Raw genomic sequence first — 22196 nt, forward strand, 5'->3', positions numbered from 1 at the left:
TTAACTGAACCACTTTAATTATTTACCGTTAGATTTGTTAAATTAAATCTAGATCGTCCAATAAAATTTATATTTTTGTACATTTCTTTCTTCTTCCTCTATTTATTATCTAATATAGTTTTTCTACAGATTCAATACAACTGATTTTATAGAGAAACTTAAAGGAAAAATACTGATTTTTGTGGGAGATTCACTGAACATAAATATGTGAGGATCTCTTGTTTGTATTATTTGAGATAGAATTAGAAACAAGAAAAGAGTCATGAGATCTAAAGGAAGACGGAAATTATTTTTTCACTTATACAATATGACAACAAAAGAACTACTGCAATAAAAGGGTACATACATGATGAATCAGATGAAAGAGTTTTCAGTGAAGCTGGAGAGGGAACAGAGAAAGAAATAGAAAATAACAAAGAAAGAAGAAATAAACGTTACTCTAACAGCCGTTATTTTTTTTTTTTTTGAAAATTTAATTAACCCATAAATAATGGGAAAAAAATATGAATTTTATTGGATGATTTAAATTTACTTAACATATATAACGGTAGAAATTTAGAGTCGTTCAGTTAATATATTCACACGGATTTGTAGGAGGGTTGAAAAAAAAGGAAGAAAAAATTGCTGCCATTGAATTTCCTCGAAATTTCTTTCCATATCCAGCTTATCGAGTATAATTGCTGATTTTCCAAGGATTTTTGGTGTGGCTTTTGATTTGAGGAGAGATCAATTGAATGAGTCCTTGATCATCTCCTCCGATGGTGAGTCGCTGTATTCCTTCTCTCGCTGCGCAGGAGAGAGCTTCTGCCATGAGCAGCAGTGGTTTACATTGCCCCAAAAAAAAGTTTTATTTATTCATTTCTACAGTTCAAAATTACTAATTTATTATGACTACATGAGCAGAAATACTCTCATACAATCTACACATACAATAGTATCAGAGAGTAGATGAATATGCTAAATCTAAAAGAGAAAAACAAAGCATACTGGAACCCCACCATTGGGGAAACACATCACTACAAACGAGAATCTGCATATAATACTAACCCAGCCTCTAATATATCAAGCTTCAATCTATATCCTCACTCAGTCCAGAACTACTCCTAAAAATTAAAAAAGCACCAGCAATTTGAATCAAGCTAGTATGGTTCACCCATTCGGCCTCTAATCATATCCCGTCGACCTTCCAGTCCTCTGTCCATGTATGGAGATCTCCTAAAATCCCTGGTATCTTCCAGCCCTCTGTCAAAGTATGGATCCCTCCTAAAATCCCTTGGGGGAGGTCCGACCCTAACCGGGGATCGGCTTCTCTCTCTCAGATCGTGATCCTGCCAGCCATGATGAGATGGAGGCAGTGGAGAGAGTGGATGGTGATCATTCCTCCCCCCATACCCTCTCCTTTCATGGAAAGAATTCTCCCTTCCACGGTCTATAGGGACCCCCCAGTCAAGAGGTGGAGGTCCATCAAATTTGTCCCTTCCCCTATAGTCTTCTTCCTTCTCAGGATAATCTAGCCTCCCTCTCTGCATCTGAATATCTGGAAACTTTCCCCCACTCCTGAGGTGAGGCGGATCGGCACCAAACACCCTAGGACGACCTCTGTCCCAATCACGTGGTGGGGACCTGTAGTCATTCATGCCTCTAGCAGGAGAGCGGTTCATTGATGGACCAGAGAAGCGTAGTGTAGCAGCATGTGGAACTGAAGCCTGATAACTCCTCCTAGGACTACCAGCAGGTCCAAAACGAGGTCTGTTGCAATTGTTGCAGCATTCCCGTCGTGCAAAGTTCAGGTTCCCACAGCTGAAAATGGAAATAAAAGATGAGAGACAGCAAATAATAATGGAGAAGATACACACAATAAAAGATGCTTTCATTTACAAAAACTATGCCCATATAAGATACTGGCAGGCACACAAAGCTTAAAACCAACTAAAAGAGCAGGGTAGACTTTTGCAGGCATGTGTTACAATGAGCGGCAGCACAAAGGCACTGCAAAACCAAGATCAGACATTGGATCAAAGAGCATTCCCATCCGACAAGAGTAGGATCACCAACGCAGGGGCATTACCTTGGAACAGTGCAACCTGATTTGGAACAGAGACAGAGATGACCACGTTCAATTTGAGTTTCGGTTAAGCAAGATATTTTACCTTCTGGAGGATCTTGTAACTGGGTGCATTGGGCGTAAAAAAGTTGCATTGCTGTTGATGCAGTCATGATAGCATTTTGTGCAAGGTTATTATTTCTGGAGTCTTCTATTTCAATTTCAGGCTTTCAGCATTAGAAGTTTTTGGAGTCTTCCACTACTGTCTTCAAAATACTAGCAACAAAGAAAGAAACATTTGACAACAAATGAAGTTTTATGATAGTAACCCTCCCCCTCCCCCCTCTTCCTTTCTACATGATATCTTCCCTCCCCTGAAACGCAAAGACCCTTTCCAGGTTATCTCCTCCTTCCCTAACTAATGCAGATACAATGCCTTTGACAGGCCCAAACACAACTGGATATCGATACTAAGATGTACCAGGTCCGGCATAGTAGAATATTAGGAACTTATTATATTTTGATAATAATATAATATATTATATCATACTATTTCTTAATACAGAGTTGAATTTCCTTGTTAAAAATGGATTCTTAGTTAACAAGGTTTTCTGTATTAGTTGGATTTTCTTCCTTTATATAGCTTGTACTATAAGTCTATAACACAGACCCAGGTTGGGAAATATGGTCCGAATTTATGGTTGTGAGACAGGCGCCTAACCCTACCCCCCCCCCCCTTCTCTTCCCTTCTTTTCTCTTTCTTATGTGGTTTACCTCTTCCTCTTCTCCCTATTCTTATAGTTTTTATACTACTACTTCTGTGATAGCCCATGATAGCAGACCATTTTTCAGGTTTGCATTACTAATGTCTCCATCAAATGCAGGACAGGAAAACCACAAGGATAACCCTCCCAAACAAAGATAAATCAACCTTTACCACTTCTGTTCGAAGGATTTAAATCATGAAATGATTGGAACTGGTAATATGCAAAGAGACAAAAATGTAGTTATTCCCCTCCAGCAAAAACAGATATCCTTATCATACAAATCTGGAGAAATTGGATTGTAGAAGACAATCTTCCCATTTGCAAAGGACATCCTTAAGCAATACCAACAATAAAGATATACAAGCCTCCAAGTAAGATTAAAAGCAATCAATTTGGTGATAATGGTAATAATAACACACAGAAAATGCGGATACAGTGGATAAAAATGCCACATGATTAGTAACGTGAATAAAGAATATATAATAGAGATAAATGCGACTAAGACTTACGAGGGATCTGGGCAAATCCAGTCTCCTTCTCTTGGAGACACGTTTGGATTATTTCTGTTCATGCCTTCACCTCTGAAGGGGGGAGGACCAAATCCAGGTTCATCAAAACCTCTAGCATAGGACCTGCCATGGCTCCTTCCTCTGCCATAAGGAGGAGAATAATCTTGAAAGCTGCCATAACCCCTTCCACCCTTAAATCCATGATCTTGATGTGACCCAGATGGACGACCAAAACCAAAACCATTGTAATGATCATACTTTCTATGGTGCAAAGGAGAACCAGAACCTGCAAGCACCCCATATCCTGAAAAGGAAGACAGTGAGATCCAAAGGTAAGCAATTATGAACCCAGTGAAAAGCAGAGGAACTATATTGTAAGCCCAAGAGTCTTGATCCACAAAATGCAAACAACCAGGTAAACTTTTGATGACAACTACCTGCATCCGCGGCCTCTCTCTCCATCTAGAGTTGCGAGTAGCAGAAGCACAAGATTTAGTGCAGAAGATGGTTAGCATTCTCACAAGATACCTCTCAGTCACTCACTCCCAAGGCAACTAACTGATGTATAAGTAATGACCATAATTTCACACAATGTCCACCATGGTAATGGAAGACCACAATCCCCCATTAACAAGTTCAACATACTACGTGCCAAATCTGTATCTGTTATTGATGTACCAGTACATGATTAAGAAGTCTTAGGGCCTATTATCTTCAAATATTAAGCCAGAAGCAACCAATGCTTACTCAGATCCCTTGTGTTCAAGTAGAAGGCCACCTTCTATCCACTTCTGCCAAAAGCAGATGATTGAGGGAAAATAGGTACCATTACCTAAAATTCTGTGACGAACAATGCCCAATAAATGATCCTAGAAACAATTTGTCCGAAATATTTCATTCAGGAAAAATGACTGCCAGCCAAACCAGGAAACCAACAAGACAACCAAATGAAAATCAACCACCAAATGGCAAGTACCAACCAGAGATAGCCAACTGATTCAACAACTCACTGACACGAATAACTAGTTCTTTCAGAAACCATCTTAACATCTTGAGAGAAGAAGTAATTTGCGTAGACAAAATCTAGATTACCTGCTACTAACAAATACGAAGACATTCCCATCCAAAATCTATTGTGCACCACGATCCAAAAGATTAGTTGGTGAGTTCTAGAAACATATCTTAGTTTTGCAGGGTAATGGAGACAAAGCCTTAGGGTAAATAAAAAAAATACCAAGTTTCAACCCGTTCTGAGAATATTTCAGAAATTTTCTTCCAATAATACCAAGTTTTGACCAATTTCTAATCAATTTCAACCAACAAAATTTGGTAGTTTCGACCAGTTTTGACCAGCCCATCACATGTTGGATTTTTCCCAAAAAATACCAGGTTTTGATCAAATTTCAGTTTCTGGCTAGTGATACTTGGTCTGAACCAAAACCTTTATCGTTGAATGTAAAGAACACAACTCCTTGCTACCCCCTGTCACTAGAGATAAACCAGGAAGAAATAATTCCAAGCCACCAGAAAAACGCCTTCAACAAACATTTTCCAAAACATTGCTCTATTAATCATCCAGCAACCTCCAAATTACTTTGTGCCAGAGTGTTGATAATAATTCAACCTGTATTGCTGGTAGTAACGAACGTCATGTAGTAATGCTGAATTATATATTTCTGCTGAAACCATCTAAGCACTTAAATAACTCGATGGAAGTAGTATTCCATGTTAAGCTCCAATTTAACCATCCAAAGATGATAGTAAATCCTTTATATCTCAAAGAAATCACTGTGCATCTCAATTAACCATCCAAAAATGATAGTAATCCTTTATATCTCAACCAAATCCATGGGTATCTTGGAAAAATTTACCAACTCCACAATTTCTAAAAAGGGGTAACTAAAAGGAGTTCCAACCAGATGCAATTATAACATTTGAAGCAATCAAAAGGATTCAGAAAACCCAATGCCAACCTCAGCATCATCCAGAAAAACCAATACGAGCCTCCAAGAAAACAATTTCGATGTCCTCTCTATAAAGTTCCTACAATTTCATTCATATTGTGACAACTTGAAATATGTCAATACGAGTAGCAGTTAGAACACAAGAAAGTGATGGTCAAAGTTCAAAATCCCATCTTGCCCTAGGTAACCAATAAATAAAGCATGAAGGTTTCCCATATTCACAAAATTGAGCTGGTTATATTAGCTTTGGTTGAATCCCATGCCAAAGACGATTCCTCCATCATTCCAACCAAAACATCCTGTGCATGATTCTGACCACCAAATTACTGACATGAAAACGTGATTTAACTCATCACCCACAAGTCTTCCCCCCCCCCCCTTTCCAAACCCACCCCATTTAAAGAAAAGACCCTTGCCCACAAGCTCAAACGAAATCCACATGTGAGACAAGCATGCCCCCAACAACATATGCATCCTCTAGAATCCAAAATTTTCCCCCAAACCATTTCCCATCCTGCACTCATACAAAAATATGCTTCACCCAAATATCCAGATTCTTCACCAAGCAACATTGAAAGCTGTAAACACAACAGCAAAGTTCTTTCTCAATTCGAATCATCCATGTAAGAGTTATAGCAGCCCACATACTCAACAGGCAACGCATGAAATGGAAAACACCTTTTATGCAAAAGCACCATATAATGCAACAACATGCATGATCAGAAGATATTTCAGGATAAAAACCTGATCTAATGGAAGCATAAGCATGATTTTGAAGAAATCTTTTCTAATTGTGACTTCCTAACTGGCAGATGTACAGCAGTGACAGACAGAGAAAGGTTGTGAAGAACAAATACTATTGACCATCTAACTATTAGAATGGGGGAAAAAACTTCAATCAATCAGGCCAGAAAGCTCTGAGTAGCAGAGCAGCATGTGGATAACAAGGATACTGTCAACTGATCTGCAACAAACCTTCTTGAAGCAGGTGCTCTAAACAAGCAGTTTTGGGTGCATTCATGGAGCCCAGCAACCATCTAATTTCATAGACAACAGGCTTGGTCAAGGTCCACCATCTTTAGCAGGACCATAACAATGGTTGTTTCACCTTAAGATAAAAGAGAGCTACCATATTGCATTATAATAAACTCTTGTTTTCTGGTTTTAAAAATTATTTTATTCTAGGAAAAAGGGAGGTTCTGAAACACCAAGACCAATAGTCTAGATTAGGACAAGCTCCAGCCTGGCACTTCTCCCTGAAAAGTAAAATATCTTAGCATTCTATATTCAAATCAAGAAAATTTATACTGCTCTGATGGTACAACCTCATGGTGATGTGAAGCATAAGATGACAGAATTATCAACTTTTCACACACAATGCTATAGAGAAAAATGGGAAACTATCTACCTTTCCAAGTGCCCACAGCAATAGTATTAGGGTTCATTAGCATTTAGAAGGTATTTTATTTTATACTTCTCTAAAAATTGATTGATGTCGGGATTTTGAGGAGGGACCTCTTCATATCCGTTAACTAATTAATGTCAAGCAAGCTGCAAATATGTCTCTTGAGGAGTCCTCGTACTTATTTCTTAAAGAGTGCCTATTTTATATAGTTTGATGTCAGAAGGATTGGTTCGGTCTTTGAAAATCCTAATACACATGTATTGATCAGTTGAATAAGAATAATAAATTTAATGAATGTGTGCCGCAGGAGAACCCTGATGCAGAACTGGTCTGTTTTACTACCAACAGGATACGAGCTTTTATTGCTTTTATTTTTAATTGTGATAGCAACTCAGTATAAGTATGTGCACATAATCCAGTTCAACATGATCACACCTAGCATGTTGAGATTGATCACTACTTCATCAAGGAAAATTAGAGCAAAAAATTATTTGCGTCAATTCTATTCAACCTAGCTAACAATTATCTGATATAGTCACCAAAAGGGTTAGTGGTAGAAGTTCTTATTCTCCAGTTAGGAAGATCAGGAACGTTTGATATCTGTGCACCAACTTTAGGAGGAGTTTGCAATATGTGTTCAAAGGTGTTTTGTCATGAGGGTATTTCAGTCACCTACACATTTCAAAAATATCTTTCTTCATTAATAAATTTACCAAATAAAAAAAAAAACTTGTACAAGCCCAATCAATAAGAAATTATCAAATACTCATGGGAATCGAAACAATAAGAAATTTTGGGCATCGTTTATTGCCTCTTTTTTCAATAAAAGAGTCAATAATGACATTTCATACATTGGAAATGGAAACAATAAGGAATTTTGGACATCATTTATTGCCTCTTTTTCAATAAAAGAGTCAATAATGACATTTCGGTTTTGGGAATATAATCAATTATTATTATATCTGACAATGAAAATTACAATTTTGGGCATCATTTATTATAACTAAATGATTAAAGAGATCAGTACTTAAGGAAATGAAAATGCAGCCGTGTCCCTTGAGTTCATGCTTTTATCATAGTAGTACAAAATAGATACCATCTCCATTACAACCCAAGTTTGTAGGGCTAGGTGGGGCCCACATAATAAAACCCAAGCAGGCCACCTTACCTATTAAACTTATTATAGAGTATTACCATTACAAAACAGAAACATAGATAGAAAGGAAGAAATTGAAAAACCCTAATTGATGGAACTTGCCTTACTCATTCACAACAAATACAGCGTGTTAAAGTGCTAGCTTAAATCACCATTATCCTTATACTTTCTTTAGAGCTAGATATATACATACTGATACATCACAAGATAAACTTTATATTCTATTGAACTAAATAAGAAACCATCAACTTCATGTCAACCCTGCTGCCTTTATTCTGGACTTTGGGCATATGTTGACATTATAAATAATGAGCTACACAAGCCCAATAAGTAATATGCACAACTATGCAAGCAACATGTTGTATTAAACAAGCAACTCTTACCCTTTTTTTTTGTAGTAAAAACTTCAATTCAACCTTATTGTCATAACAGTTTTTCTTTTCAATTCATTTACTTACATTCCCTCTTAAGTCTTAGACCCAAGCTTCACCTATACAGAGGATATCTCAGTCTAATCCATACAAGTGGCATCTGCCTCACTCTCAGTCTTGAGGGTTACCATATTGGGTTCCCAATTTTAGTCTCTTGGCACAAGGCATGGTATCCCTCGTAAATAGCTATCATTGACCTAGACCTTATCCTTCCACTTTTCAATCTTACTTTATGCCTTCCCATTTGGGTACATTAGATACCAAGACTTACAGAAGTTGTGCTTGTCAGTACAATAGCTTTTATTATTTCAGTTTTTATCCATGTCCAATTTCAATTTCACTTATCACCTCTCCTCTTTTTAAGTGCAAGGCATAACCAGCATACATCACTTAGCATGGTTCTTAGAGAAGCACTTAAACATGGATGTTGATCCTAATTTATACCATGGCTCCTTAATATTCCATTCCATAGCAAAAGGACATACATAATTGACAACCCTTCCAGGCTTCGAACATGACCAGATTTAATAATCTCATTCCAACATGCTCACTAAACATAAAGGAACATTACAAGCAACACATCCAAGCAATAACATAAGTAGATACATATTACTTACCCGACCTCGTCTTGTTTACCCTTTTCGAGTGTCAGCCCCCCCCCCTCCTCCTTATTAGCACCCCTCCTACAAAACATTTCATTCCATTCCATAAGGTCTACAATTCAACAAGAGTAAGGTTGCATTAAGGTCCCATCTTAGTGTCCAACCCCTTTTTCATTCAATTTTAAGACCACAAACGGGTACCACTTACTTCAACATTCATTCTAGGGCTCATAGGAAATAAAAAATTAGGTTGAACAGGGCATTTTGGGACCATCTGAACCCAAGGCAACCAAAAGTGACTGATTTAGAGTGGCAGCAAAGAGCAGCTTGCCACCTATTGCTGTCCTAATAGCCCCAAACTACATTTTGGTCCTGTTTGCACCCAGATCCTTTTCGAATTCGGTAAATTCCCATTTCAAAACATTTGCAGCCCTTTTAACCCTTTTTAAAATGATACCAAGACCATACAATTCAGAGTTGGTTCAAATACTACACGGGAGTCAGTCTACCAAAACATAGTTTCAACCTTACCTTTTATTTCATTTTGAAACTCAGATTTAACCATAAGCATTTTAAATCCATAAAATTAACTCAGTCAATACATTCATTCATAATCAACCTAGAAGTTCAAAATCCTAATCTCATACACAGGTTCAAGTCTAACCGTAGATCTAAAGCTCAAATCAGGCTGAAAATCACTTCAAGTGTGTGCAATTCTAAATCCTTTAGGTTCAGTTCGCATATTTGAGTTCAATCTCTATTTTTCAGATCTGAATTTGCTCATACTAGTCTATCATTGCCTCCTCCAGCTCCTCTTCTCTCTTCTTCTAGCCCTCAATTGTTCTCTCTCTTTTTCTTTTTCTTTTTTCCTTTACTAATGGAATGAGCTTCAGGGTTCATCCAAGACACAAGTTCAGCTTATATAGTTTGGCTCGATCATGGCCAAAACCAACCCATTAGACCGTCTTTACCAAATTTTCAAATTGCACCCTTCAAGGAACCATCTTTGAACCATATGGGTTACTTCAGTCCAATTTTCCATTTTTATCCCATTTAATCATGATTAACAATTAACAAGACTTGGGTCAACATCTTCACCAAAAAAAAAAAAAAAAAACTTGGGTCAACATATCTAAAGCTAGTTCACAAGCTATGGGTCTACATACCAATTCCATAAAACAAAGTACTATTCCATTCATTCATGTTACTTGGTCCCATGGCTTTTGCCTATTCAATACACTTCTCCTCTATAAACTAACAAAACCACATTCAGTATTATTAAAATTGTTACAATTTCAATACGGGGCATTACATCCTATTATACTACTATTATAAAAGCATGAACCCAAGAGACAACTACATTTCCGTTTTCTTAAATACCCTTATCTATTCGATCAATTAGATATAATAAATGATGTCCAATATTGTAATTTTTGTTATTAGATATAACAAATAATTGTTTCCATTCCCAAAACCGAAATGTCATTGTTGACTCTTCTATTGAAAAAACAGGCAATAAATGAAGTCCAAAATTCCTTATTATTTCCAATTCCCAACTGCCGAAATGTCATTATTGATTCTTTTACTTAAAAAATATGCAATAAATAATGCCCAAATTCATTATTATTTCTATTCCCAACCATATTTGATAGTTCCTTATTGACTGGGCTTGTACCAATCTTTTTTTGGTGAATTTATTAATGAAGAAAGATATTTTGATATGTCAATATTGACTCTTTTATTGGAATAAGTCAATAAATGATGCCCACAATTCCTTATTGTTTCCATTCACAGCCATATTTAAAAATTCCTTATTGATTGAGCTTGTACCAATCTTTTTTATTATAAAACAAAAAAATATATATATTTTTTAAATCATGATTTACAAGTATACCAATGAAGATTGATAACCCTTTCGAATCTATGTTATTCAATAAATTTTCATTTCATCCAACAAAAATATTCCTTTGAAAAAATAAAAAACAATACTTTTATAACCAAAATCTTAGAATTTCCTTATTTGTTTGTTCCCTATTTTCTTTAAAGAATCTTTAATATTTAAATTTATTTCACTTCCTTACGTGATGCTCTGATCATTAAGGTACAAGCCATTATTTAAAAAAAAATAAAGTAAATCCCACAACACAAGTAAGAAAGACAAACAGTTATAACCCCTGAAAAACGTGGAAATTTTTCTCAGTACCATAAATACCAGGGATCACATCAATCTGCACGAATGCATATAAATGGATGAACCAGAAGAGAACAGTAAAATGCATCTGCCACCAACATAGACAACCAAATCCACCAGATAGCTGGGGGAAAAAATGATAAATTTCTAACTTATTCGAAGCGTGCAATCTCCAACTGGATACATAAATACGTTTCAAATTTCGAGACAAGTCCCTTAACTTCATCAAACATCAATGACTGAAACTGGGCGATATGAACATAACAGTTTGAAATCGATGAAAATATCATTATAGTCTCACATACGCTTATTTTCTAGGGTTTAGGGAGAATATAACATTCAACATGTGGCTTCTATCAAGGATTTCAATATGCATGACGTGAAAACCGATCTGCTACAATAATTTAGATTGAATCTCTCTAAAGACGAACAATTCTAGAGTCTGAGATGAAACCTGATTCCGGGAATCGATCTGAACGGAGATCCTGGCGAACTTCTCCAGACTCATAGTCGCAACCTCCTCCACCGCTGCTCTCGGTGGGCCGCACAACCAGACTGCTCAAGTAAGATTGACGTTGCGACGTAGACATCACCGCAGCCGCCGACTGTTCCCTCTCCCTTTAATCCATCCTTGTTTCACCGCCCTGCGTTTAAAAACGCCGGTTCAATATAATGAGACCCCAATGGATTGGTGAGATAAATTAGCAGGTGAACATCCTCTGAGAAATCTACCCAAAAAACTAAAAAAACATCCTCTGAGAAAGGCGGCAAACGGGCGCACCAGTGAGTAGCGATAAAACCGCGCGGATTCGGAAGGGGCAAAAAATGTCATTTTACTTTCTGGAGCGTTAAGCCGTTAAGCCGTTAACCGCGAAAGCACCTGTAATGGGTCTAACTCGGAACTTTATTCGGTCCATTTGACATGTACTCTTACAAAATAATATATATTTTATTAATGTGTCTAAATCGGAACTTTATTCGGTCCATTTGACATGTACTCTTACAAAATAATATATATTTTATTTTAATTTAATTACAATCCTGTATGTAAATTGTAATGTAAACAAATAACTCAATAATCTACCAAAAAAAATAGAAAAATAGATGGTTCATTTCTGGTCATAAATAGACTAGAAAAAAAAAAAACTATCTAGGTCTCGATTTTGGGATTATAATTCTAGGTCACCCATGGAATTAAGAAATTAAGTTGGCTCAAATTAAATTACAGTCTTATAACCCGGATTTTTATTTACAGCAACAGTTGGCTGCTGCCGACGGTCCTGATTTTGCCGTGTGGTTGAGATTAAAATGTTGAGAATTTATTTGTAAATATAAATTTTATATTTATATTTTAAGGAGTTAGGTTTTATTAATTTATAACTCAAGTCCCTCATTTATCCGATACTCAAAACCCTCTCTCATTTTCTCTTCTCACATCGAATACCCAAAACCCTTTGTAAATGAACCACACTATCCAGTGATAAATTCCATAAAATGGGGTATAAGTGCTTTAAAGGCATCAATTTGAGGTGCCAATGCAATTTGCTCTTAAATTAATAATGGGCCAAAAGCAAAAATTATCGCGAGAAATATCAGCAAAAAACTGGCAAAATTAGCCAGTTTGCTAGGTTTCTCCCCTTGGTGAACCGGCAAATTTCGTCGAACTTTCGTACTTTAGTTGCATCTCTACATGCTTCGATCTCCCTAATTGAAGCAAAAAAACTGTGTCAATTTACACTTAACAGCAACAAGGAGACCACATGAATTCCAAATAATCACTCCTCGACCTCCTGAGCTTGATTCTTGGCTCCAAGCCACATAGATATGAGCAATGAAATGGTTCGGTTGGGAGGATTGAATGACATTAAGGAGGTCTGGTAATTGGCCATTCGCTCAATGAGATAAAATATCTAATCAATTGTAGTTGATATTTGCTTTAGTCAGCAAAATTTTCAAATTATATTATTAGTGTATTTTTTGAAACCAAGAGAATGAATATATATTAGATTAAAACAAGGATATTACAAATAAAATTACAATCTCATGAAAGTCTCCCGGTTGCCTCCCCATCCACGGTGGCCTAGAGGTGGCAAAGGAAACCATTTCATTGCTGATATTGATGGAATAAACTCTGAAACTCTTGTATCATTAATACATTTCGTAGAGTCAGATTGTAAAATACTGGTCCAATACATAAACCGTGCTTCCAGGCTCCAGCTCCCCTCCCCTATGCTTAGCTCCTCTGGTGGAGGATATTAGGGAGTTATGCTCTTCTTTCCTCTTGTACTCCTTTCGTTTTGTTCCAAGAGCGATAAACGTAGTTGCGGATGCTTTTGCAAGGAGGGCCCTATTGATCCCGTGTACGACAATTTGGCATATTTCCGTTCCTTGGCTTCTGGCTTAAAGAATTATGCTCTCCAGTTGCCTAGGCTATTTCGCGAGTTGTTTTTTTATTTTTTTCTTTCGGTTAATGGGAATTTCTTACCAAAAATAAAAATACATTCAGTAACTCCCTCATTCCATATCCACTTATTTTATTTCCAATCCTCTAATGCCAATGACATATTTGATAGTCTCATCATATTGCCACCAATATCTCCTTGGTTGCTTCAGTAAGGATTGCTAGAGTTTTATGATGGTTGGTAAAATTGATAAGTTATTTCATAGATCACAAATGTCAATATAATTAAGTTTTGGTTGTGCACTTTGTTAGAGTTAGAATACTAGAGTGCTACCCAGCGAACCGGGACAGAAATCTCGCCGAAATCTCGGCGAGACGCGCCGGAAAATAAACCTGCAGCGGTGCGATTACCCATGTAATATAAATATAAAATTGATAAAGTAAACCTGCAGCGGTGCGATTACCCATGTAATATAAATCTAAAATTGATAAAATAAACCTGCAGCGGTGCGATTACCCATGAATATAAATATAAAATTGATAAAAATCATATAAGAAATAATTACAAAAGGGGTGAGGATTCATGAATAAATGCAAAGGAAAAGACAAAAATAAAAAAGCTACGTACAAAACGTCATTCAATCATATAAATGTATAATATAATAATATTATTTAAACGAAAATTTCTTTTAACTCACTCTCTCCCACCTTTCATCGTCTCTGACATCTCCGAACCTCTGCAATAATATTTTTCCCTTTGCAATTTCATTTCCTCTCTTTTTTTTTTTATTTTTTCTCACGGCGACGCACGTCGGACTGCCGGCGGCATTATCGGCGATCTAACTCATCTCGTTTCGGAGCAACCTTTCGGCGCTGATTAACGAAACTTTTCCGATTTTCCATTGATATTGTAACATTGTAGTACATGATTTCATTTACGTGAGAAATTATATCAAACGACATATATTAATTATACAATGAGCTTCTACCCCCAACAAAATTGAAATTATACAATAAGCTAAGTAAAATTACCTTTTGTAAATTTTCCCACCAACACATACAGAGCATTTAAGGTGAAAAATAAGTAAACAGCCCCATGAGCTATGTATTCCTTGTTATATTTTCATTTAATTTATGGGAAAATAATGTTGCTAGTTTACTCTTCTTTTAATTTTTTAATTTTTGATATTCAATAATCGCTAATAAATTAGAGAATTATTTTTCCATCCCTAGTGACGAGGGAAAGAAATCTCTCAACCTGAGTCATCAGAGACTTTTTTTTTTTTTTTTTTTGTACAAAGGTGTTTTTTATATATAAGGATAGGGATAGGGATATTACATATATACTGTCGGTAAGAGTTGAACCCATGACCTCTCAACTGAGAAGTCAGGTTCCTAACTATCCTACTACTCCTCCATTGGCATCTGGAACTATTCTATACCACTGCATAAATCGGAGAAACATTTAAAGGAAAAGATTCTCACGAACCCTGTTTTCTCGTTGGTTGTCTATCAAAAATACAAACGAACATTGTCAATGCAGGGTTGATAGAATGATAAGATTCATACTTTTCAATAGAGAGGTCATTGGTTCGACCTTTGCAAACGACAAAGCTTCATTTGAGGATGTAATCAAGTGCACCCAAGTTGACCTGGATGAACCTCAGACAAAAAAAAAAAAAAAAAAAAAAAAAAAATTCCGCTCACGAATAATGAGAGTGAATAATAACTGTTGATGCAGAACCAATCACATACTAGAATTTGTGGACCCACCATTCCTTACTTCATCCTCCCCATGAAAACACCATCCGCCGATTTGAACTCTCATTTTTCCTTCGTCCTTTGAAAACGGTTTCCAGTTTCTGAAGCCTTTTATGCATCCATTTTGTTGGGATAAACTCACTCACAGTTACAGAGCGTTTCAAAACATCGAGATTAGGGCATCATAAACGCAAAAAACACAGTTTTTTGTTGGTAGAAAACGCATAAAACACAGTAAGTATACAATTGAAAGTGTGGATCTTCAAGACTTTATGATTTCAAACAGACCGGTATATGTGATTAGGGTTTTCTAGAGGTAATTACTCCATCTCATATTAGGGTTTCTTTTGATTTTATCTAGATTAGATGCAAATCTACCATAAGAGGATTCAAGAACACAAGGATGAAACCAACAATGAATGAAGTTTCGGGGCGCGGATGGCTGGTATTGCAGGATCAGGAAAAGGAAGAGGAAGAAGAAGAGGTCCATTTTAGTACGTTAAAATTGTTTAAAGGGTAATTTAGAGATTTCAATTTGACAAACGTGTTACGGTGTTAGTGTGTTACGAACTGTAAACGTCTCGTTTCGCGGAATTTTTTTAACCGGTAAGTCTTGTTTCGCGGAAGTTGGTGTGGATAAGACATCGACACAACCTTTTACTTCTACCATTAAAAACAAAAGGGAAAAAAAAAAAGGCACCTTAGGGAGGAAAGCCAATTACTTATAACTCAAAGGGTTTAAGTGTAATTAGCGATTGTTTTTATTGATCTCGTAATACCGTAAACAAAGCATCAAGAGTCTTGAGTCTGGACGAATCTCAGACTCGAACTGCTGTCGATTCATCTTCATCTTCTTCAATTTCATCAAGGGAGATTGGCAACAGCGCTATTCATTTGTTCTGCGATTCCGAGCCCCAAATTCTTCTTACACCAATATTTTTTGGAGAGGAAATGATCCATTTTAACTGAACTTGGGAGAACTTGATGCTTACTGAATTCCATCGTTGTTGACTCGAACCTTTAGAGGTTTTTCTTTAATTCTACAGAGTCTTTTGTATTGAATCGTAGCTAGATTTTAACGATATTAGTTGGCTCGATAGATCTGTTGTGGTGTTGCCGACATTTGACATATTAATTTGATTCGAATTTGTTACATTCAGATCGATGTCATAGTTTGGTGATAGCACGCCTTCCTGAAATACTCGATTCAGTAGAGCCTGACGTTGTATGTGTATGAGCATATAAAATCTGCAAGAATCATGTCCCGTTTTCTTTATATTTATTGGGGCGGACTAATAAAGCTGAAATTGCTGTCATAAATATTTAATTGTTTGCTTTATGGTTCATCATTCGCAGGGTTGCAATGCCTCTGATCCGAAGATTTGAGTTTTTATTCGAGTGAATTCAGGTTCAAAGGTAGACAATGTCGTGGTTGGGGAAAGTGTCTCTGGGTGGCTTCCCAGATCTGGCTGGTGGCTTCCCAGATCTGGCTGGGGCAGTAAACAAGCTAAGTGAGAGCGTGAAGACTATAGAGAAAAATTTTGATAGCGCTCTTGGTTTTGAGGAGAAGTCTGATGCGGGAGAAGGTGCCTTTTTTAAACCTCTCACTATGCTCGTTATTTCTTTTTAGTATCTCATTTCTCGTTGTTTGCTATTGCGTAGTCTGCCATCAGCAAGAACACCGGAACAACAGATAATCCATTTTGGACTATTAACTAATAATTGGAGAACAGATGAAATTCTCATAATTTGCTCGTGTACAGATGGAACTTGTTATCTGCTTTACTTTGCTGCCATTGTCAGCCTTGTCCCAAGAAAATGGGGTTCTCTACATGTTTCCTAGTGTTGTCACACATCCATCTCAACTAGGCTGAGTTGCCTGAGTTTATCTATATGATATTTGTTAAATGCCAACATCCGGCACTTTACGGCATACAGGTCTTATATATTTCTTGTAAAATATTATTGAGAGTTAGAGGAATATATTGATCACACAACACTTTGGATGTAGTTACCCCTTCATCCATCCTATTGCAATTCTCCTTGTAAAATTATTCTGCATTTTCCTTTTTTATTTATGATCAAGCTCATATACCTAAAATAATACCATAAAAGTATCCTTTATTTTCCTCCTTTTATTATATATATGATATGATCTGATATACCTAAAATAATCTATTGCAGAATGTCTTTCTCATACCACTGCTGTTTACCGTGGTATAATAGAAAACCTGACTAACATTGAGCATATTAGTTAGCACAAAGTCATGTAAGGGGCAACCCTCTATTGCACCAAGCATACATCTTAACAAAACTTTTTCTTATTTTGGACTCAGTTTTGGGTTATTAAATTATTAGTATTGTTCCTTTTCTGTGTCCTACACATTGCATTTCTTATCAACTATTTGGTTTCCAAGCTTTTACAAAGAAGAGTGTTGATTGGCTGCTAGAAGACCTGAAGATCTGGTTTTATCTTGTTTCCATTTTCTTGGTACTGCTTGCTTATTAAATTAGTTGGTTTCTAGTTTAGCTATTCTTCCATGTGGCTGGATAATAAATCCCAATACTTTCTAGTTTTCATAACTCATAAGTTGCTATTGTCGCTAGTTGCTACATTTTAGTTGGTACTATTTTTTTGCTCTCTATTTTGTAAGCTAGCATAATTCGGTAAATTGGTAGCCCCTCTTCCTAGTAGGTCCAATTGAATGTCTTTTTTAAGTTTTGTTACTATTTTCTTACTAGCACTTAGTTATTAGTTATTCTTGCATGCAGTTGGATTATAAAGCCTAGTAGTTTCTAAGTTGCAGTTGCATTAAATCCTTGTTTCAATATTAGGATAGCTGTAGGTGAGACACCCAGGGCTGAGAAAGCCCATATCACCCCCCCATGCCTCTTTTTCTTCTTTATCCTCCATTCCTCCTATCCCACTCAATCAACAGTGATGTGCTGTTTGGTGTGACTTCAATAATCTCTGTGTAAGAATACTTTGGTGATCTGAATGAAGCTCTGTCAAGTTTGTATTTGTTGCTGCTGTTATACAACCCAAGGAGACTCTAGAGCACCTGTCAATCTGCAGTTTCAGATCACTTTCTCTGCAAACTATGAGTCTTGACTTCTCTGCTACTAGTACTCTTTTTCAGAATAGGTTCGGGAACTGGTTCTCTGAACCCGGGGCTACAGTTGATCCTGACTTGGAGTCCCAAGTTCCCCTGGTTTACTAGAGCTCCAGACTTACTATTTTTTAACATTTCTTATATCTCAGCACCCCTTGTTCAGAATTGACTGAGGTTTGGAGGGTTTTTTACGACTGCCTGGGTCTTCACTTGACCTCAGTTTCAGTCTGTACTGCTGATGTAGCCTTAGGTGTCTGAGGACCGTTTCACCAAGATCTACATCAGATCTAACTTCAAAGGCAGGATAAAATAGCTTAAGGTAATCTCAGTTGGGGTGTATGGGATGGTTTTCTGGTGTGGTCTCAATGGGCTCCTGTCTTGTTTGTGCCTAGCAATGGAGATGATAGGATGGTTTACAGTAGGTTTTGTTGGCTAATGGGGTTTTTTTTTTTGGGGGGGGGGGGGACTTTTAGAGATGGGATTGTGGGGCTTAAAGGTTTCAGAATGGGCTGACACTTGGATTTAGGTGGGGGTTGGTTTTCTAGTGGGTTTAATATGCTCTCCAAATTAGGTGGTTGGTTTTAAAAATATGAATTTTCTTGATTTTAAATTCAGAAAGTAGGGTTTTAGTCAAGAAAGGGTCAGTTATAGGTTTAGTGTTTGGGTGAAGGTTGGGGCGTGTGAGGAAGTGCATGGAATGTGGAGGCTTTCTGATTGACAAATCTCCAGATGGGTGCTTGGCTGGTTCTATTGGGGAGTCCTTGGCTGAGATGAAAAAATAGAAATTAATGGGGAGAGGAGGTAGACAGGGAGGCAGATCTTGTGAGTACGGAGTCTACATTCAGCAGTTGGAGATATGGTTTTAATTCCTAAACTCCTTCATCTTCCTTCCTGGACGTCGAACTTCCAGGGCTACAGGGTTTTTTTTTTTCTGCCAAGAAGGGTCTCCATGCAAGAGTGTAATCAATCTCAAAGTTTCCAATGCAGAATTAATCGAATTAGGTCTAGTTTCACTCGTCCCTCGTTGGAAAGACTTTGCAAACTAGACAGGTTGACTAGTAATTTTTTAAGTTGCAGTGGAGAAACTTTGCCAAAGTTCAGGAAGGTATTATTGATGCCTTTTGTTAATATCACTCAAAGCCAACCAAAACATGGTAATCCATGGGAAAAGTTATCAAACTTAATTGGAAATTTTTGCTCAAGGCTGGCTGTCCAAAGATTTTAATGATCTGGGAGAAAAATTCCAGCAAACTCTTCTTTTTTATTTCTTTACATAGTTTTAAACCTGGGAAAATAATTTGAAATTTAATTCGTTCCTCCTACTTCCTATAGCTTCAACTCTCTTACATGGTACTGAAACTTTCTATGTCAAGCCTTCAGTAAAAATTTGATGCTGAGGATTTTTGACTCTTTTACTGTAAGCTGAAAGTAGGGAGTTAATAATACTGTGGTGTATGCACTGATTTTATACTTTTATTCTATTGCTTATGGACCATTAGCTTCAGGATCATGGGCTTCAGGAACAGATAGGAAAACATTGTTTGAACCTGTTATGGCCTTCATGGGACAAAAGGGTGGAGAAGATGATGTTGACTGCTCGGACAAAACTGACTCTGCTGAGCATTCATCTCTAGTTCAAGAACAAGGAGGGATGACGACTGACATAGTTCCAGTGTCTCCCGTTGAGAAACTGGTGTCCAGTGATAATTTGACTGAATTGAAACTGCCAACCGACTCTGAGAAAGTTACTACCAATGAAGGGAAGGCCGAAACAGTAAAGGGAAAAGTTGACGATGAGCACTTTCCAAGGGAAGAAGGGGTATCAAATGCTGTTACTCATTTTGAGGAAGGTGAAGCTGTTTCTCATCCATTGCCAATCACAATGGCTGAAACTGCTATTGAGAATGTTAATGAAATGAATGTTGAGGAAAAGGACTCATTTGACTCTCTTCAACAGCAAGAGAGCTCAGGAGTTGGACATGGGGAACAAAAATTGCCAGTAGAAACCAGCTTGAGCACAGATCAAGTAAAACAGGACGAGAATGGTATTGGCTCTGCACTGGATGAAGTCTGTTCTGTCAATAATTCACAAGATAACAAGGATGAGCAAAAAATGGCAGAAGATAGTGCTGAGGAAGGTTCTTTGGCCCAAGGTGATGCTTCAGAAGATAGGTTGGTTATGGTGGAGGATCCAGTCCATGTTTCAAGTTCTACCAGTACTGAGAAGGCTACCGGTACTGAGAAGGCTGAAAGTTTCAGTGAAATCTTTAACTCCCCTGATGCGGTTCTTTCATCTCAGGCTGAAGAAGTTGTAGCTGAAGCTCTCTCTCATGATAGTGGTTCACCTATTAATGCAATTGAAGCATCCCAGCGAAGCAGTGATTTTGAGTCTGATGCAAAAAAGCAACACATAGGTTCAGGAACTAATCTGACAGACCATGTGGATTCCATGGTTGAAGTTGAGAAAGTGAAGATGGAAATGAAAATGATGGAAGCTGCACTACAAGGAGCTGCTAGGCAAGCTCAGGTGTTTTTCTATCTATGTTTTCAGCATTTCATGCATTTGAAAAGAAAAAGGAAAATTTCAGATTGGAAATTATGTACTGCATCATTGTCATAGCAATGCTTACCTGGCATTTTCTTTAAGATGAGCATTCCACTAAATATTTTAGTGATTGTATGTCTTTACTGCAGTGTATGCCTTTTCATTTTGGAGGTTTGAATGTTATATCTTCTTTAGTCTACGTGGTTTTATGGCTTGCATTCCATTTTTCTGTGTAGTCAGTACTTCAGTTACGGATTCCGTGCTTTATCCCCCCAATCCCCCTTGCAGTTTATTTATTTATTTATTTTTTGTTGGTGGGGGGGGGGGGTTGTGGAGGTGGGGGGAAGCGTTGAGCATGCTAGTTAACACAAGTCTGTGCAAGATAATAAATGACTGGTTTTTAACTGATCTATTAATTTTTGCTCCTAAAAATTAGAATTTTAAGAAAGGCTGTTTTAAGCTATACTTCATGTTGATGAGGAGGTGAATATCTTATATATGCTTATTTGCTTATTGCCATGAGAACAGAAGATCTGTGCATGAAAAAGCACTGTGTGTGACTCTGGTATGTAGCTGTTTGAGGTGCTGCATCCTGGATCTTGGTCAATTTTTCTAAGAAATTATATTTCTAACATTTCACTTAATGAAAAAGACCAGATATGATTATCCAGCTTGAGGACAATATGAGAGGACTGGTGCATACCCATAATCTTTAATCTTTGGGAGTTACGGTCCCATTCAATGCAAACAAGATTGTATTTGTTTGTGAAATGTTTGATCCCTAAAATTAGGTTTTTAAATTCTAGGCTGTTACGACCAAAAGGAAGAAAAATGCAAGCTTTGTGCTAGACAGGTTTTGATCACCATAAATTGTTTTTCTCTTTAATTAGCTGTGACACAGGTCCATAGTAGGATTGATAGATTGTGGCTAAACACCAAATTGACTGGGAAATAGAAGTAAAAGGTAGAAGAAGATGGACAAATACAATGGAAAAAAGGGGTGAGGTGGAGCATAGATGTTGCTCTCAGCCTCAGGTTTCTCACCCACAGCTATCCCAGCTGTTGAAACAATGATTAGGCTCTATCAGCCTCTCATCCTTTCTCAGAACAATAAATTGCATGACAGAAACACAACTTCTTCCATCCAATTATTGAATATTGCCACCGATTGGGCCTTACTTTAAGATTGCCAGACTTCTCAAAAATAGAAAGTTGATAATAGAAACTTCTGAATAAAAGCTAAGCAGCAAAACTAAAAACTTCTTTACATCAAATAAAACTTAAAAAATAAAAATAATAACATACTG

At 37.0% G+C, this 22196-nt stretch overlaps 2 protein-coding genes across 5 annotated transcripts in view; one reads left to right on the top strand and one right to left on the bottom strand.

Annotated features, from left to right (window-relative positions):
• Positions 1–678: 678 nt before the first annotated feature.
• LOC149020918 (uncharacterized) lies at positions 679–11776 on the bottom strand. 2 transcript variants are annotated; one of them, XM_089149151.1, is made up of 3 exons: positions 11524–11776; positions 3321–3624; positions 679–1800 (listed from the first exon to the last, which is right to left on the bottom strand). In XM_089149151.1, exons 1-3 carry the CDS (start codon positions 11657–11659, stop codon positions 1140–1142), a joined length of 1101 nt encoding a protein of 366 aa, XP_089005277.1. In that variant the 5' UTR covers positions 11660–11776; the 3' UTR covers positions 679–1139. The 2 variants fall into 2 exon arrangements, with proteins under 2 accessions (XP_089005277.1, XP_089005276.1); XM_089149150.1 differs by lacking the exon at positions 11524–11776 and having other exon boundaries at positions 3321–5628.
• Positions 11777–15998: 4222 nt separating this feature from the next.
• GC5 (golgin Putative 5) overlaps positions 15999–22196 on the top strand; it is a 29545-nt gene continuing 23347 nt past the window's right edge. The window contains exons 1-4 of one of the 3 annotated variants that reach the window (XM_089149153.1): positions 15999–16257; positions 16392–16456; positions 16588–16817; positions 19844–20871. In XM_089149153.1, coding sequence (XP_089005279.1) covers positions 16655–16817; positions 19844–20871 — 1191 coding nt within the window. In that variant the 5' untranslated portion in view covers positions 15999–16257; positions 16392–16456; positions 16588–16654. The remainder of the gene's footprint in view (positions 16258–16391; positions 16457–16587; positions 16818–19843; positions 20872–22196) is intronic. The other 2 variants (XM_089149154.1, XM_089149152.1) reach the window with 2 other exon arrangements.

This window comes from Hakea prostrata, chromosome 3 (assembly GCF_041222555.1).
Source record: "Hakea prostrata isolate BN-2017 chromosome 3, UWA_Hpros_2, whole genome shotgun sequence".
NCBI lineage: Eukaryota > Viridiplantae > Streptophyta > Magnoliopsida > Proteales > Proteaceae > Hakea > Hakea prostrata.